Source organism: Seriola lalandi, unplaced genomic scaffold (genome assembly GCF_002814215.2).
Source record: "Seriola lalandi dorsalis isolate HSWRI2012SDOR001 ecotype SW California unplaced genomic scaffold, Sedor1 jcf7180002054689, whole genome shotgun sequence".
In the NCBI taxonomy this organism is placed as follows: Eukaryota; Metazoa; Chordata; class Actinopteri; order Carangiformes; family Carangidae; genus Seriola; species Seriola lalandi.
Genome location: NW_019525242.1, coordinates 312,571 through 331,216, shown reverse-complemented (window position 1 = coordinate 331,216; position 18,646 = coordinate 312,571). Strand labels below are relative to the sequence as shown.

At 44.1% G+C, this 18,646-nt stretch overlaps 2 protein-coding genes across 2 annotated transcripts in view; both read left to right on the top strand.

Moving 5' to 3' along the window:
- The first annotated feature begins 6 nt into the window (after positions 1–6).
- mcm3ap (minichromosome maintenance complex component 3 associated protein) lies at positions 7–15,350 on the top strand. The gene is given in 30 exon segments (XM_023423198.2): positions 7–134; positions 336–1,946; positions 2,440–2,687; positions 3,046–3,127; positions 3,357–3,510; positions 3,676–3,869; positions 3,957–4,096; positions 4,457–4,654; positions 5,209–5,477; positions 5,684–5,846; positions 6,546–6,703; positions 7,325–7,548; positions 7,826–8,061; positions 8,413–8,513; positions 8,624–8,755; positions 9,014–9,127; positions 9,336–9,488; positions 9,691–9,888; positions 10,032–10,100; positions 10,188–10,322; positions 10,479–10,632; positions 11,389–11,653; positions 11,833–11,930; positions 12,530–12,829; positions 12,831–12,921; positions 13,065–13,355; positions 13,481–13,610; positions 13,744–13,929; positions 14,262–14,412; positions 14,651–15,350. Coding segments are annotated over 29 exon segments (6,282 nt in total). The 5' UTR covers positions 7–134; positions 336–460; the 3' UTR covers positions 14,813–15,350.
- Positions 15,351–15,607: 257 nt separating this feature from the next.
- Positions 15,608–18,646, top strand: part of lss (lanosterol synthase (2,3-oxidosqualene-lanosterol cyclase)) — an 11,928-nt gene continuing 8,889 nt past the window's right edge. Inside the window, exons 1-4 of the mRNA XM_023423049.2 lie at positions 15,608–15,733; positions 16,795–16,963; positions 17,629–17,767; positions 18,260–18,368. Coding sequence (XP_023278817.1) covers positions 15,720–15,733; positions 16,795–16,963; positions 17,629–17,767; positions 18,260–18,368 — 431 coding nt within the window. The 5' untranslated portion in view covers positions 15,608–15,719. The remainder of the gene's footprint in view (positions 15,734–16,794; positions 16,964–17,628; positions 17,768–18,259; positions 18,369–18,646) is intronic.

The following is an 18,646-nucleotide window of genomic DNA, read 5'->3' as shown; positions in this document are numbered from 1 at the left end:
AGTCGACGTTGGCAATCGCGGAACGGAGTTTAGCATTGAACGGGGGACCAAAAAAATTGTCGGACGGGAAGCGGATGTGGGAGCATGTTTAAACTGAACCAAAAAATCAACATAGCAAACGCTAACTGTGAACGGTGAGTTTTTTTTGTATCTAAGTTGCATAGTTTTGTAGAATGTTAGGAGTTTTATGTCAATTGCGTCTTTAAGGGCAATGTAAAAGCTAAGCGACAGTTAACTTCCACAATGTTTGTATTGTTAGCTTATGCTAGCGGTCGAGCCATGTATTTTTATTCGTTCCTGTGTTCATAATGTTTTCTTGACTTTTAACGTGATAGGGTGTTACAGCGAAGAACTTGGGAGGCTGGAAAAGTGTCACAGAGTTATTCTGCTTGAATGTGTGGATGAGAAAAGTTCCCTTCAACAAATAACCGAGGACTAAACATCAGATAATATTTGCGCCATGAATCCACCCAATCCGTTCGGCAGTCCACAAGGTGGAGCTTTCCAAGCCCCCAGCAACACTATGAAGACAGGTTTGTTCCAGACGTTTGGACAACAAAGTTCAAGCAATCAGCCCCCAACTATGGGATTTTTTCAACCATCAGCGTTTGGACAGCCATCTGTCTTAAATCAGCCCACACCTCATGGAAATACCATGTTTGGACAGGCCCCAGCCTTTGGACAGTCTTCTGCACAGCCCACAATAAGCCAAGCTCCAGCGTTTGGACAGCCGTCATTAGGAATGAGCAGCTCAGGCTTTGGGAGAGGCGCAGCACCAGCTTTTGGACAGACTAGTGGACCAAACCAGAGTTCAGTCTTTGGGCAGACACCTGCATTCGGGCAGACTTCTGCATTTGGGCAGGCCCCAGGATTTGGCCAACAGCCCTCTGGGTTCGGAAACTCCCAGATGGCTTCTGGATCCACCACTGTCGTAGGGCAACCTCAGCCACTGGGATTTGGGCAGCCTGCATTTGGACAGCCATCGTCTACCAGTGTCACCACCAGTGCATTTGGCACAGCTCAGAGTGTGACCCAGAGCCGAGCTTTTGCGCCATCTGAATTCAGTTTCAAGCCGGCCAATGAGGCACTTTTCAAACCCATTTTCAGTGCCAGCCCTGAGCCTGCTAATCCACAAACTACTTCAATGTCCAGTTCACCTTTTGGCAGCAGTGGGAACCAGACAAGCACCAACACCATGAGTACCAGCAGCACAGCCACTGGCTTCTCCCTTTTGACAGGTGATAAACCTGGGTCGCTGGGCTTTAGCTTCTCACAGCCTGCTGCAGCCCCCTCCATCCCTGCTCTAAACAATCCACCAACAACTAGCAATAGTGGCGGTCCTGCAAACACTTTGCAGTTCACCTTTTCCCAGCCGGCCCCTCTCTCCAGCACTAAGGCATCCACCACCCAGCCCACCACCCCATCTTCTTTCAGCTTTACAGCCAAAGCCCCCCTACCCCAGACAACATCCCTTTTTGGAGGAACTAATTTTGGCCAGCCCCCGCCTTATCCTGAAACTAAAGGTCAAGCAGAGACTAGCACAGATGAGAAAAGGAGTAACCTTGAGGCCCTAGCGGATACAAATATATTCGCACGATTTGGCAAAGGCACCAAGCGCAAGGACGATCCAGCGACGCCCAGCAGTGGCCCAGAGAAGCCTGCCACTGAGGAGGATGTTTCAGCAGAAACAGATTCACCAAGACACCCCCCAAAGAGGCCCCTAATGAGGTCCCGTGGCCCAACGGGAGGCTTATTCAGTAGGGCACTGAGTGGTCTTCGTAGAGACGGCACTAACCCAGTAAGGCGAGAGGCCACAAAGGAGCAGGGATCGAAGTGGGACGAGACAGGGGGGGAAGATGTCCAAGGGCAGGGTGACGATCTGACTGCTACACCACCCGCTGTACAAACACTCACCAGGGAAGTGCTGGAAAAAGCTGAGGAGTTAGGTGAGATGCACAAATCATACACATTATGTTATCTGTCTTTTGCATCAAGTTTTGTTTATGAATTTTTTTAACCTTATTTGCACCATGACAAGCAACTGTTGTATAGTGAAGAGTATCCTTAATGATTAGGAACCAGTTTCCTAGACTTTACTTCAAATTTGCCTTTGATTAACCAGTTTATCAGTGATTTTTTTCAGTTTTTAATGACATACTCTAAACTGCTGAATTGAAGAGGCTAGTTACAAGTTCTCCACACCCAATTTTAAAAAAAACTTCAAATTTGTTTTTTTGAATTTTATTTGTGATACTTATTTGTGAGCAGCATGTAATACACATATATTCATTTTGTTTCTCTTTTCTTCTGTGAAAAACACAATAATTTTGGTTTTGATGAATAAATCTTCATATTGCTGAATTCCAAGTACAATAAATAAAGAAGTGTATTAGAATATGCTCATCATATCCTTTGCCTATTACCCATATCCTTATCCAGATGCAGCAAAACCCTCTGACCCAAAGCTTGAAACCGTAACCCCTGTGAAACGTGGCGTACGCAGGGAGAGCTCGGACAGCCTCGGTGGCATGTCTCCTACTGACTGCACCACCATCCAGTGCAGGGATCTGCCTGCAGCCCTCAACAAAAAGGACACACTCATGAAGCACTTTGCTCGTTTCGGCAAAGTTTCTAAGGTGTTGTGTCGGCCTGGCAAGAACCTGGCTATAGTCCACTTTGACGACCATGTGAGTGACAGTCATCATACTCATCCTTACTAGAACAAGTTCACTTTACTCTATGGCTGTGTTGAATTATCCAGCCTCTTCATGCAAACCATTCTCCCAATGTAGTCCTCAGCTGGCTTTGTTTTATTAGTACACTTTTATTTTTATTTGTTACACATAATGTCAGCTATGTACCAGGCCAGCTATTTGCGAGAAGAACAGTATTAAAGCTGCTTTGCTCATGTTTTGAGTTTCAACAAGTTTGGAAAAAAAACTACTACACTAACACTAAGGATAACACCAACAGTTAGCTAGCTAACCCACTTAACCTGCTTTTTGCGACAGGCCAAAGATGTTGATAATTGTCTTTTTCTTTCAGGCATCAGCAGCAAAGGCCAAGAAGAAAGGCAGAGTCCTGCATCGACATGAACTCCTCCTCTTGTGGCAGAGAAAGAAGCAAAGTAAATACGATGTATTTCAATGAGAGCTCAGATAACATGGAATTAATACAGCCCTACAAATAAAACTAACTATGGAAAACAAGGACTTAGATCTACACTTATGTAGAGAGTCCTGAGCACTTTATTTCATATCATCTTTAATTCCTTACAGCAATTAACTGTGTGTGTGTGTGTGTGTGTGTGTGTGTGTGTGTGTGTGTGTGTGTGTGTGTGTGTGTGTGTGTGTTAGGTCCGGGGGAGAAAGGGAGCAGAGCTGCAGCAGGAAAGGAGGAGGCAGAGCAAGAAAGCCAGGAGGAGAAAGAGCCCAAGGCTCCCTCCTCCCCTCTCAGAAGACCTGCACTCAGAGCTCCTGCAGTTAGCAGCACAGTGGCCTTCAGCCGCAGGTAACACCACACCAGTATGAAAGTGTTTGTTATTATTGCAGTGTTTTGGAGTTAACTTTAGTCGTAATGCTTTCATGTACTTGGTCCAGACCAATTGACGTGCTAAATGGAGGTAAGAAAGTTGCTGTGCTGTGGTTCTCTAACATGTGTACTTCTTTGTGCCAGCTCTCCAGTGAAGAAGCCACCACTGGTCAAGGGTCTGCAGTCAGACACTGAACCCCAGAAAGAGAGCAGCACGGAGTCCCAGAGTTCAGAGCGCCCAGTCCCCTCCTCCCTTCTCCACCTCATTGGTCAATTGGCAGAGACTGCTGAGGACAAGTACCGCCTCCTGGAGCAGAGAGACAAGGTCCTGCGTCAAGGTGATGCTACGTTTACGTCAACAGTCTAATGCAGCCTTTAACGTGGCTAAAAAATACACGAGAGTCATTTTAATTTGTGTGGCACAGGTCGGCCAAAGCGGACAGACCTGGACCTGTCTAAGGTGTTTGTGGGGACGTGTCCTGACATGTGTCCAGAGAAGGAGAGGTACATGAGAGAGACACGGAACCAGCTCAGCGTATTCGAGGTCTTCCCAGACACTGAGATGGTAATGTTCTTAAAGCTTATGTCTCACATTCAGGCTGAAGAATATCTGCCTTTTTCAGCTGAGATGGGACAGTGAGGTGTTACATCATGTCTCTGGTATTCTTCCTTTACTCCCTGCCAAATGTTTTTTTTTATTATCTACCTGCATTTATTGGTTATTTGGGTTCATGCATATTAATAAATTTGTGGTATAAGATCACATTGAAGTTGTCTGTTCTCCAGGCATAAGGAATATGTAAATAGATATTGTAGCTTAAAGGATAAAGTCGCTGCTTCTGCAAACGGGAGCTTGTAGGTACTCTGAAGACAGGAGGGACACCGTGGACAAAAAATGAAACTATCACCTTCTGTCCCCAACCAGGTGGATCACGCAGCAGCCATCAAGGAGTACAGTCGCTCCTCGGCCGACCAGGAGGAGCCCCTGCCCTTTGAGTTGCGCCCTCTGCCTGTGCTCAGCAGGACCATGGACTACCTGGTGACTCAGATCATGGACCAGGGCCAGGACAACTACCGCGACTGGTATGACTTTGTCTGGAACAGGACCCGTGGTATTCGTAAGGTGAGGCTCTGCTTCAGATCAGCCGCCCTCTTCAGATATTGTCTGTAATTACAAAAAATGATTTGCTTTGATTTGATTGAAGCTTCTCTTTTGAAGGTGCAAAGAAATGTCTGCAGCATTGAGTAGTACCAGGCAAACATTGTGTTGGTTGTTATGTGGGGTAGTCTGTGTATTTGATGTAGTTACATTCGGAGCAGATTTATTTCGGATCTATGGTTTGTATAGATTATATTCTGTGAATCTGTGGGAGCTACTGGGAGCCATCAAAATGCTAATAATCTGCAGTAACAAAATTCTTATCTCACCCGAATTCAGTCCATGCTGCACTGTGCACCATGCTCCATTTAATTTTACATAAATTTTTTCAACATAGGTTTCATTTATTTAAGAATAAATCTATGGTGTATAGTTTGCAGGTTTGAGTTTTAGGCATTAGTTTTACATTACAAAGTTTGCCCATTGGTGTGTAACAGCAAACCCATTGTTCCAACACACTTCCTAGGTCTACTGGAGCATGTATTACAGACTGATCCGTTCCTCTATCACACCCACAGGACATTACCCAGCAGCACCTGTGCTGCCCACATACAGTGTCGCTGATCGAAAAGTGCACACGCTTCCATGTGCACTGCGCCCACCATCTCTGTGAGGAGCACATGTCATCTTTTGACGCCAAGATCAACAACGAGAACATGACAAAGTGTCTGCAGAGTCTCAAAGAAATGTACCAGGACCTGGCTACACGTCAAATCTACTGCCCCCGGGAGGCGGAGTTCCGCCAGTACAACGTGCTGCTGAAGCTCAACGACGGAGACATCCTGCGGTCAGTCATGCAAACACACACACAGATGATTAATAATAAAAATAATAATTAAATGTTCATAAAATGTGAAATGTCATTTCCCCCACCCCAAGACATTAGCTCTGGAAAAGATTGTATACAGGCCCTGTGACTTATGAGTTTAGGGCATATTTTGTTGCTTTGTTGTACACTAAAGAAAAACCTCCTCACACTTCATGTCCACACAGTGAGGTGCAGCAGTTCCGTGACGATGTGCGTAACTCCCCTGAGGTGAAGTTTGCAGTTCATGTATTCACTGCAGTCAACAGCAACAACTTTGTGCGCTTCTTCAAGCTGGTGAAAGGAGCCTCGTACCTCGCCAGCTGCCTCCTGCACAGATACTTCAACCAGGTCAGAAACTCTATTCTTCTGCTAATGAATGAGGAGGAGGAAATCATGAACCCGTGAAAAGTTTCTGAACGTTGCATTATTTTAGAGCTTATTTGTATTAATCATGTGCACTGATAAGATGAATCCAAGCAAAAATCATTGTCTTTTACGAATTTTCCATATTTAATCTATACCAGTCATCGAGGATGAGATGCATATCAAAGGGTATAAATTAATTAGTACAACTGCAACCAAATATTTCATTATTTCATTAATCTGAAGATTATTTTCTCCATTAATCTCTTTATCTATAAAATGTTTCCCAGAGCTCACAGTGACATCTTTAAATAATCAACCAACAGTCCAAAGCCCGACATATTTCTCAGTTTACAAAGTAAACCAGCCACTATTCACATTTCAGGAGCTAAACAATGAATCAATTATGAAAATAGTTGCATGTTAATTTTCTGACTAATCAAGTACTCGACTAATCATTGCAGTTCTATGAATTAGATTTTAATTTTATACAGCTGAAAAATGATTTGTGTGACAACGGTCTGCTCTGTTGTATACAATGCTTGTTTATGGTTATTGGCATTAAAGAAGTTAATATGTTTGGAAATGTCACATGATGGAACAAGCAGTAATGTGAATGTTGTGTTGTTCAATATTTTCATTCTGTTTCTTTATTCTTTCCTGTTTGTTTTTGTGCCTGTGCAGGTCAGAGCTAAGGCCTTGAAGACCCTCAACATTGCCCACACTGTGGGTCCGCGGTCGACTGCGTTTCCAGTTGAGGACATAGCTCGGATGTTTATGTTCCCCGACATCGCAGAAGCTACTGACTTCATCCAGCAGTACGGCCTTAATGTCAGCGATGGGTAAGTGTCTACTTGTGCTCTGATATTGTTTTTTGGGGGGGTTTTTTTAGAAATATTTTTAATTGAACACCTGATATTAGCTTCATCATAGTAAGTTACACACTTCTATTCCTCAGAGTTGTGCCTGTGCAACCTGACTGGGCTGCAGGCACCGCCTCGTGCTACCAGTAGTGACAAGGACACTAGCAAAACACAGAACTAGAGAAGAATCAGTGAGGAAGGATCTGGAGAGAGCAACTGTCTGTGGCCATCACATGTAAAACCATTCCCTTTCTGGGAGTTGTGTTGCTTTGGCCTCTCCATTGCACCTGTTGTCTCTTTCATTTGCACCAAAGCAGGTGAAACTGATTCACAATCACTTGTGCTTCCTAAATGGACAGATTGATATCCCTGAAGTTTAACTGACTTGGTGTTCTACTGTGATGATGAAGTGTTCCCTTAATTTTTTTGAGCAGTGTATTAACAAACAGACAGACAGGCAAACAGGACCAAACACATAACCTCCTTAGCAGAGTTAGCAATCATAAGTCACTGGTATTGATCAAGTTGAACTCTGTCCACCTGAGACAGGAATGTTATGGATCCCAGTATTTTGTGCAAATGTTGTTGTTTTGTTCACAGCATTGTTGAGCTGAGTCGTACAGCGTATCAGGATCCAGAGCTGCCGCTGTCCCAGAAGAAGTCCGAGGTCATCCTGGCAAAGAAAACAGTGCTGGTTGGAGAGGTGGTGAATGGAGGCCCCCTCCCCAACCCTCCCCAGCACATTCCTGTCTGCAGCTTCGACTCCCAGAACAAGTACCGTGGAGAGGGCCCTCAGGCTGAGCCCACGTCAAGCCAGTATAAAGGTACTGCTTCCATTTTACATGTCCTAACCCTGGCACAGACACGCTCTCCATTGACCACTGTTTGTGTAGAGAGTTGGAAAGTAAAGAGGTGAAGTAAAATACAGATTTTGCTGCATTGTCGACCCACTGGTTCATTTTTATGAGGAAGAAAACACTGTGACAGTACCTGTGTCATTTCACTAGACATCGTAAAATCCATTATGAGGAACAAGAACATAATCTTATCACATCAGTGTAGAAATTCAAATTCATTCACTGATTTTTTTCATTGTCTCAGTTGTTGCTGCCAAGTTGGAGGTTACGGCATCCCCCAGCGCTGAGCTGCAGCCGCAGGTCACGTCACTTCTAGACACTCCCTCTGCGTTCGTGCTGCCTCCAGCTGTTCCAGATGAGCCCAGTTACAGCTCGGCCCTCCCAGCAGACGCCCAGCAGCTCTTCCAGCCGATATCTCAGCCTCAACCTGTCAAACCCCCATCACCTCCAGCCAAACCTCGGCCGGTGTACAGCGATGAGGTGGGGACGATAGATGGTCTGATTCATTCTCACTGAAATGCCTGCACTGTAGCTGTTGTACACTTTTCCCTCTGTATGTCTGACTGATGCTGTAAATATGGTGACTTAGGATCAGTGGTGGGAAGCACATTTACTCAAGAATTCAAGTATTTACTTAAGTAATTTTGTGGTACTTATAGGCAACTTTATACCACTGCCTCACCACATTTCAGAGGAAAATATTACGCTTTTATGTTAACATTTATATTTCTGTAGTTACATTGCAGTGATGCACTGTTATAGATAAAACTATTCAGGCTGAAAAAGGTTTTACCATTGGACCTGTACTGACCGGCTGTCTTGTACCTGCAGGACATAATGGCTGTACTGGACTGCGTGATTGAAGAGGTGGTTGAAACAGCAGTGAGGGAAGTAGCTGATGTCGGTGCCAGCTACGCCACAACTGCTCTTGTGTAAGTTGATGTGATCTATAATCCATCCATCTTCTGTACCAGCTTTTCTTGTGCTTAAGTTGAAATAACATACCTTAACATGCTGTTCTATTACCTTTGTGGTTCTACAGCGAAAGCAGTTTGCAGGTGGAGACACTGGTGGATGAGGTGTTGGGACAGATGCTGCAGGAGATGTCCTCCACCGAGATCAAGTTGGAGCAGGAGCGTGTTGCTGAAGAGAAGCGCAAGCTTGAAGAAGCCAGGTTGGTCTAGTGACAATGAAGCACAGCCTGATATTGACATGTTGATTACAGCACGCTGCGATTTATCATGACCCTCGGCTCAATTAAGAAATATCTTCTACCCTGAACCAAAAAACAGGACACAAGTTAACCATTGTCATCTCTTTTCATTTTTTTGATATTTTTATTCAAGCAGAAGTGTAAACTGTGAGCAAAGCATCCAGAGTGTGGTTGTGCAATGATTTAGTACTCACCCATATTCTGGTTTTAATTTACCAGGAGGAAGCAGGAGCACGAGGCTTTCCTGGTTCAGTTCAGCTTCTCTCTCTGCACAGAGCTCATCCATGAAGTTTTAGATGAGACCATCAAGGAGACGGCTGCCTCTGAGATCCAGTAAGATTTTAAAACTCATCCAAATTTGATCTGAATTTGAGTGTTTCAACATTTTACATGGGCTGTTAGTAATACCAGATCTCAAAGTAGGTTACATAGGTAACATGACTCTTTCATAATTATTTGTGAAAACAGGAGGGAAGGGTATTTTCTTCTCTTTTCTTTGATGAATTTAATTGTAATCTTTTTATTTGTTAACCTCTTCCAGGCAGGCAGTGAATGAGAAAGCAGAGTGTGTGGCTAAATGCACAGAGCAGGTCTGCACCAGTCTAATTGAGGAGACTCTGAATGCAGATATTGCTCTGATGGTTGAAGAAATCCTCGATGCTGAGCTGCAACGTATCCACAAGTACATCAAAAGGTAAGAAAACAGAAAGCCACAGCTCATCTCACACAAAACCCAGACAGACATTTCTTTGCTGGGCCAATATCAAATATTTGACAATATCGACCAGTTAAACTGACACACCAGTATGTCATTGTAACACTGTTACAGTAAATTATAAGAGGATATTTAATTGTATCTGTAACCTTTTTTCGTCCCTTCTCCTCTGCACCACCAGGTGGCGTGATGTGGTAGCAGTTCGTCGGCAGCTGAAGAGACAGATGAGAGGTTTCCCTGCAGCTCCTTGCTGTGTGGACCCTCGATTCAAACTCAAGGCTCTGGCTCCCAGCGCCCCTGCACAGCCCTCCATAGCAGATCTGGCCCGTGGTCTGATCAACCTGGGAAACGCCGGCACCCTAGCCCTGTCCAGCACCAGGTATTTTCATCTCCAAGTAGATCTCTGGACAACGTGAAGTCCAATGAAAGGCATTTATTACATAGTTAACAGTATTTGATGTATGATTGTTTGGTCACTTTACTGCTCCTGTAAGTATGAAACATGTTCTGGATCTTGTGAAGGTTATTAAAGATGAGGCAAGAAGCAATCCACCAGATGAGAGTCCACTACTACTATCAGCAGCTGCTTGAGTAAGTCTTGAGTTGATTAGTGTGTTTGTTCAGTCTGAGGTCCATGTCACCACGCAGAGTTTTGACTCTTCTTGATGTTGTTCTCAGGGAGACGGTGTGGGCGCCGCTCGACCTGCCAGCACTGGTGGCAGAAAACATCCCTGACCCACCCGACCGCGTCTTCTGGAAAGTTGCTGTCCTCTTACCCAGCGACCACGAGAGCGTAGCCAGCCTGGCAGACAGGTAGGCAGCTGCAGTGCAACATGAAGGTCAACACAGTAACAGCAGTTGTGACAGGCAGATATTTCATTTCCCTTAAATATTTGGTTCATTTGTGAATACTGCACCCGGTATTCATCAAACCTGTCACTGAGCTTGTCCTCCTGTCTTTTGTATTAGGATCCTGTCAGACTGGCTGGAGGTGAAACTTGGTGGTGACAAGGCGTCTGAGCTCAGGGAGGAGCAGCCAGATGGCACACTGCAGACCCTCTGTGTCACCAACACACTGCAGGAGAAAGGACAACGCACTCACAAAGTCCACATCAGCGTCAAGGTTAGATCAGACTGCAGCTCGTATGGACGACTGCAGCCAAACACTTAGAAAACAGCCATAACATAAAGAGGTTTTTCTCCACTATGCAAATGATTTCCTGCTCATCTACAGGCTATTGATCATTTTCTACTTTTCCTGTGCACACCGACCTTTTTTAGAATGAGCTGTTGATTTTGGTAAACCAACCATTATATATTTTTTTCTTTGTTTAGTTTTTGCGTCTTTTGCAGCCCCATTACTAATTTCTTCTTTTGCATTGTCACCTTTACTCTCATATTGACTGGCAACTCCACCTCCAATGTAACTCTCAACTCTGTCAACTGTGAGCACCATGTGAGCCCCTCTGTACCTGAACTAACACCGACTAACTAACACAACAAGACACAGCTGCCCGAGAAATATTTAGTAGCTATGTGTCCAACTACTTTAAAATCCTGCAATTTGTGCTCTGTCTTCCACCTCCCACTCACTCTTGCGTCTTTCTGTATTGATGTAAAATTACACAAATTAAAAGAGAGGTTTGTCACTATCCATTATTTTATTTCAAATTGAATGTATATTCATCAACAAAGCATCAAGCACTATAGTTGCTCCACTATATATCTTAATCTATTAATTACCCACATTAGTATAATAGTGTAAATATTTGTATCTACTCTCTCTATATAATTTTGTAGTTATTTAGGTAGATAAAAATATTATCTGGCCTGCTGTGGCACTTTTCTGACCGCTCCTCTTCTTCTTGTTGTGTCGCAGGCGTCCCGAGGTCCGCTGACTGAAGACGGCCTGTCCAAAATGGAGGAGAGCTGTGAGCTCCACGGGACAGGAGCTCTGATCATGTTGCTCCCTGCCATGCCCATCGTGGAGCCCGGGCACGATGAACAGGATGTGCCTCTGCTGTCAGCCTTGCTTCAGCTCAAACAGCTACAACAGGCCAGCACCTGGCACTGCCCCCTGCCCCTGGTCGTTCTGGTGCCAGGGCCTGATGGTGGCACTGATGACACACAGAAACTTGTAGAAGGTAATTAACGACAGTAATAACGTGATTAGTAGACTCCAAGATTTAAGTAACGGTCATGAGTATAAACACAACCTCAGATAAATTATGCATTAATAAAAAGCAGGCTGATGAAGCTGCATTGTATGTCAGTCTGCTTTTCTGAAATAATCTGCAAAATATGTTGATCCTCTGTCCCTCAGCTCTGATGCTGCACACACTGGTGAAGGAAGGCCTGATATCAGAGTACACATTCTTCTTCATACCAGAGACCACAAGTGACATCCAGGGATCCAAACAGGTACGACACATACCCAGGGGCGGGGTCGAGAGAGTTCAATGAGGGAGAAAAGATTGTTTTTCTTACATCAGCGTATTTTCAGTTTCTCTCTCTTTTCCTCCCTTCTCATCTTATCATTCTCTTTGTCTGATTTTAAAGTGAGCTTCTGAAAAGAGAGACAGGATATATGTCAGTATCTTTCTTCTCTGACACAAGCTGTCAGTCCAGCAAGTTATTGTTCAAATCAAATTGATCAGCTGAGGTGGCAAACCCAAAGCTTGTATCATCTCCTCCTTCATCTTGCTTGCCTTGTTGAGTCACTCCTTTACCTTAGCAAGTTGCCTCTTTATGGTCTTTATGGTTTGTCTTTTTTTTTTTACACATTGTTTATTGGGTTTTGCAAAAACATACAATGGTGTCATTAGAACCTTTACAAAAATGCAAAAATATATAGTTCCTTAATGAAGACATAAAAAATGCGACAATTAACAAATTGCTAACCACAAAATTGTTTTGAAAATGTCTGTCTGTCCAATAATTAAGTCTTCTAAGTCTTTATGGTCTATTAACTCGCTCCGTCTTCTCTCCCACCTCCCGTTGCCCCTGTTGTGTGTCTCTAGCTAAGCCAAGCGATGCGTTGGCTGCTCGCCCATGCTCCACCACCCTTCCCTCTCTCCTGTCAGACCCTGGTGCAGCTTGTCGAGGCCACTTTGAGTCGTGAGTTCAGTCCCAGAGTTTACACCCACCGACAGGAGCGAGCCGCCGCCCGTCTTCCTTCCCAGGACCCCGCACCTGTCATCCAGCTGTACAACGCCGTCCTGGCTCACGTTGCTGACAAAGTCTCATCACAGGATCTCTGCAAACTCTCGTGGCCGCCCGGCGAGTTCTGCCTGCCTAATACCCGGGACTTTGTCCCTCATCCTGGGCTGGAACTCGACTCAGCACCTGGCCTGGCTTCGCAAAGCCATCCTCAGCCTGCAACTGCCACAGTGGGATCAGCTATCTCCCACTGGTCAGTAACTGAGACAACTTTGGTGTCATTTTTGTTTGCATTTTCCCACTCCTGTGTAATCTGAGTACAAAAGAAGCCAATAATCCATTTATTGTACTTCCTACTTCATTCTTCCTTCCTTTATTATCTCTCCCCCTCTCTAGACTCATGGTCTGAGCTCTGCTCCTCCATCTATCACTATGCCGCTCAGATCCCAGTCTCACGTTGCAGTCAGCCTCTCTTGATGTCACGGCTGGAAAACCTTCTGGAAAGGGTCATGCTGAAAGGTCACCGTACCCGAACCCCCAGATCCAAGGTAACCATGGGAAACTGGAGCAGTGCAGATGAGAGTGTGTGTCCAGCCTACAGCCGGATCCCCTGGGATGACGTGCTGGTCATCTGCATAGACCACAAACTGAAAGACTGGCAGATACCTGGACCGCCTGCCTGTGAAGGTGAGGGCTTTCTTGTGGAAAGTTATTTCACTGTGGTTTAGATCAACACACATTTTCCACCTGTACCAACAGACACTGTAGGACCTGTATTTTAATATGTAACTATGTTTGTCTTGTTGTTAAAGATGCTGTGACAGAGGATGGGGAGATCCTGGTTTACTTCCCCACAGAGTCACTGAAGGGTTTCCAGCCACCTGAGGAATGGAGCCAGGCCATCAAGCAAACACACAAGGAGAAGCATCAGGGCATGGAAGGGTGAGGAAGTGTCATTCGTCTTCTAGACTGTTGAGCAACTGACATGGACAACGGCTCCTGCTACACTGGTCCTCCTTTTCTAAACCTCTCCCTGTCTCCCTCCTTCATCCTCACCTCCCTCCACCATCTTCAGGGCAAGTGCAGCTGCCTGTGCCACACCCACCAGTCTGTTCCTCAGACAGAGGTTGTTCCACACTTTGGCAGAGCCCCTCGAGGCCACGGCAGCCCCCCTGGACATCACACACATTCCCACGTCACAGGAGCTGCTGGCCCACAAAGTCCTCCGGAGCTTAGAGGAGGAGAAGGCTGAAAGCAAAAGGTACAGCAACAGCTCTGCTGTTAACATAGATGCAGTGCATGTAGGGTTGATGTTGATACACCATTTTGCTAAAAACAGTATTGAAAGGGCAGGTGTATGTGAATGAGGACTGAATCATTTTATCATTAAGTACAGAATGAGATAAACGCTCAGTGCCATTGTTTAGTTTACTATTTTTCTTACTAAAGAAATTGTTGAATTAAATTGAAGGTTACTATTTGTTTCATTGGTAAAATGAATGATTCAATTTCTGTTACAATTTCTTATTTGCCAAAGATAATCTACAGTATGATTGTGTCATGTCTAACACACACCACTGTATCTCTGCGCAGGAGCATGGATCAGCTACAACGCTGGCTGGACGGGGACCCCTTGGACCACTTGTCCACACCGCTCTTCGTTCCATCCTCCACCCTGCTGTCCATGCCCACAACCATAATTCAAGCCCCCACAGCCAAGATTAAAGATGTTGCACTTGCACAGGTACGACATCTCTTCTATCTCTCTCTCTCTCTCTCTCTTCCATGATTCTTTTCTTTTCAAGAACCCGTTGAGAAGCAAGTTTGGCCGAACCGATCCTTACACTTGAAGCCAGTTTGTGTTGGATTTTCCATTAAAATAAATGTGGCTGCAAATGACAAGAGATTTAATTTGAGTATTTTGTAAATGTTGCAAGTACAGTTTACAGTTATCATGCATTCTCTTTGTCGTGATTTTTCAGGAGTCTGACGATCCGTCGGAGAAAGCAGACTGGCCTAAAACCGTGCCTGTGTCTATGGCATGGCGACTGAAGGAACTCCATCGACAGATTGTGGCAAGCCAAGAGGAAGAGATGGCCTGCAGACTGAAGCTGAACGGTCTGCTTAACATTGTCGATGACTGATGAACTGTTGCCGCAGAATATTTTAACGTCTTTGGATTTATTCAGATGTTTGAGAAGTGAGGACAAAAAAGCCATTCGTCTCCATCGACAGACCACTGTGATGTATTTGCTGAGTCACTGTCTTGCGAACTTTTCATCTTTAGTCTGTTGAGGTCTGATTCACTGACCGGAACCATGTGTGTCATATTTTTTGTTTTTAATTAAGGTCTGAGTGTGAAGAAGTAGAGAAGAAATTCAAAGATTTCTACTCTTGGTTTAATTTTTGTACCTTTGATTTAGCATTTATAACTTTTAAATGTGTGTGTCTATAAGTACAAATACAGTCTGTTGGTTTTTGCACAAACCTGATGAGATGCTGACTCGTGAAGTGTGTTAAAACCTGTAGAAAAGCTGCTTTTTCTCGTCATTAACACATTGAATTACTTGGATTGTGCTTGAACACTGAACGGCTTCAGCTTTAGTTTGAACTTATTTTTGTACTGTTGAGTTGTGAAATTGTTGTATAAATATTGAATAAAAATGATATTTTTCATGTAAATTTCCCATTTAGCTTCATTTAGATGCTGTCATCATAATCAATTTGTGAGCACATGTGTAGTATTTATCCTAGCAGCGCTCTGATTGGAGAACCTCACGGCAGACCCGCCCATTTCTCCGCCCAGTCGGTGCGTGATTGGACAGACGAGTCTCTGCTCATGTCTCTCCATGTAGAAAACTCCTCGGACGGCACCGCCATGTGTCCTGGGGAATGTAGTACTTACTCTACTGAACGACGAATTATGGTGTCTTCAAAGAACTACAGTTCCCATGAAAACAGCAGAAGGGGCCGCGGCTTCAGAACAGGTGAAAAGAAATTAATTCATATGTTTCAGCGGAGGTTTCAACTGTGTATCTGTCAACCATAGCCATGACTGAGGGAACGTGAGTATATATATTTATTTATTAATTTAACGGGTAATGTCGCCAAAAGTAGTTTATTACAGGTTTTCTCAACAGGAATAATGACGAGGAAGCGACGGCAGGTGAAAATGCTTTTTAAAAAATCTTAATTAATGTATTTACGATTGAACACAGCTGTAACGTTGATTAGAAAAGTGTGAACCGGGTGATATTTATGTCTTGACTAGCTACTGTAGTTTACTACAGTGATGTCAGAGCAGACACGTGTGACTGAAAATAACATGCAAAGCTTTCAGAATGGAAGTATTTTTTAAATACATAAGCAATAATAAAATTCATTGGTGGAATATAATAAAGTAACATCTGTATTTAAGTACAATGATTAACTCGGATATTTACTTATTTACGTTTATTCCTCCACTATTAATTTGACAGCTCCATGTATGACTTACTTTTTAGATTCAGATTTTACAAAAAAAAACTGTCATCAATTTCTAAAATGTAATGTGTTGAAGTTAAAACAACTCAAAGTATACAGTATAAAGTTGTGAGAGCTACAAAATTAGATTGCATTTACACGATAATGTATCAGTAATTATAACCAAATAGGTAGGAACTAAATATGACAAGGTGACACTGACAATAAAAAGCACAACATATATGAACGCCTCTGACGAAGCTAACAAACAGATTTATAGGTTTATTATAAGCTTCACAAAGGTTTTAATTAGGTTGCAATATATTGTAAAAGTATTAATGCCAATTATTGTGCCAATTCCCTGTAAATGGTTAATTATAAGAAACCTTAATGTGAAGACTGGCTTCCTCACCAGGCTGTTGCTGGGTTCTGGCTTTAACAGGGAGAAATCACTGCCTTTATAATGATTCTGCTTTCATTACTTCATATTCTACACACTTTTGGATTGTGTGTCACACGTGCACATGAGCTCAAATCCAGCAGCAGAATTATTGGCTTCACCTTTGATCAGCTAATCCGCAGAAATACTTCTATTGTGGAAGACTTTTTAATATTCCACATTTAGTATAAAAATCTAAGTTTAAGAACCAGCTGTCTCTTCCAGGCACCTACGGAGGCGAGGGGGGCCGTACAAGACGGAGCCAGCCACAGACCTGAGCCGCTGGAGACTGACTAATGTTGAGGGCAGGCAGACGTGGCGCTACGTGGAAGATCAGGAAACCCCAGACAGAGAGCAGACCATGCTGGAAGCCCACTCACTAGGCCTGGACACGGTGGGTTTTTTATAAGAGCGAAGTTAGTTCAGGCAGGTAAATCGAAGTTTTTACAATCACAAAACAGCGCCAGCGGTTTCAGACCTGTGCTTCTGTTACAACTGCAGTTCCACACTTAATCTGCCTGTGGGACGGTTCAGTCACTCAGTTACAACTCAATATTCACTTTTTAGTGTCCACTATGTAGATAACTACGGATGACAGGTGACAAATTATAGGAAAAACCAACATAAAGAGTCTCAGTGAGGTGTTGTTTCAGCACCTGCTGCCAGAACAGCTTCAATGCTCCATTAATTCTACAAGTGTCTGGACTCTACTGGAGGATGAACACCTTCTTCCAAAAGATATTCGATGTATATATGATGATGGTGGCGGAGAGCGCTGTGTAACACGTCCATCCAAAATCTCCCAAAGCTGTTAAACTGGTTGAGATCTGGTGACTGTGAAGGCCATAGCATACGATTCACATCATTTTCATACTCGTCAAACTATTCAGTGACCCCTTGGATGGGGTGTGTTGATGTCAGTTGTCCCATTTACAACATATTGGACACTAATCCGATCATTCACAACACAGTGTTGTACTCTGAGCTGTATTTACTGCTGGTAACCATGGTGGAAGGCAGACTCCTGAAGTAATCTCTAATCCCATCTTCTCTCCACAGAGTAAGTTTGCGTCCGGCTCCCCTGCCGCCCACACGGCTGTGGATGCTGCTCTGAAAGGTATGGACTTCTACAGGCACCTCCAGGCCGAGGACGGTCACTGGGCAGGGGACTACGGCGGGCCTCTCTTCCTGCTCCCAGGTAAGACAGATCCTCCTCCACATGCTGTTTCATTTGACGCCTGAAATACACAGTGGCTATATTTAGTCCTTCCACATAAACTGTAAATTAAAAGTCACTATGTGTAGAATGTGTCATCCTCCAGTGATACAGTGTTTTCAAAGATGCTGGCAGACACAAGTGATGAGATTTCTGCAAGTTACAGAACACATGCACGCTTTGTGTCTCTAAATGACATAGCAATAGAAAGCCTGTATAGTCATTGTAGAAAATACAGTGAAAAAAAGTCCCAGAGTGACAGTTCAGTATCTTATAAGCCATTTCTTTAAAAATCATTCCCATCTTTTTGCTTAGATAGTTTGATACGGTGGTATGTGGTGCAGGTGGAGCTGTTAGAGTAAACAGAACACAACTCAGTATTGCATGATACCAGTTTTTTCATGCATGTGCTTCTGTCTCTCTCTCTCTCTCTCTCTCTCTCTCTCTCTGTGTGCTCGTGTGTGTGTTGCTCAGGCCTCCTGATCACATGTCATGTGGCTAAGATCCCTCTGGCCGAGGCCTGGAAGAAGGAGATGGTGAGGTACCTGCGCTCCGTTCAGCTGCCAGATGGAGGCTGGGGTCTGTAAGTCAACAACACACTTATTTGACTTTTGATGTCCACACGTGCCTTATCCTACGTCGGCCCTGAGAGCTCAGTGCACTGCAACCTCTGCAACATCTGTACAAGCATCATTTTGTCATGTTATTCCAGAGAATAAACCATATTAGGGGCCAGTGTTTTATAGTGAAATGAAACCCTACAATACAAGCATCTACATATAACAGTTATTGAACCAGAGCTGTAATTCAAAGTGTCCGTTCGTCCCCGCTGCTACAAAATAATTACAGGAGAAGTGTCAG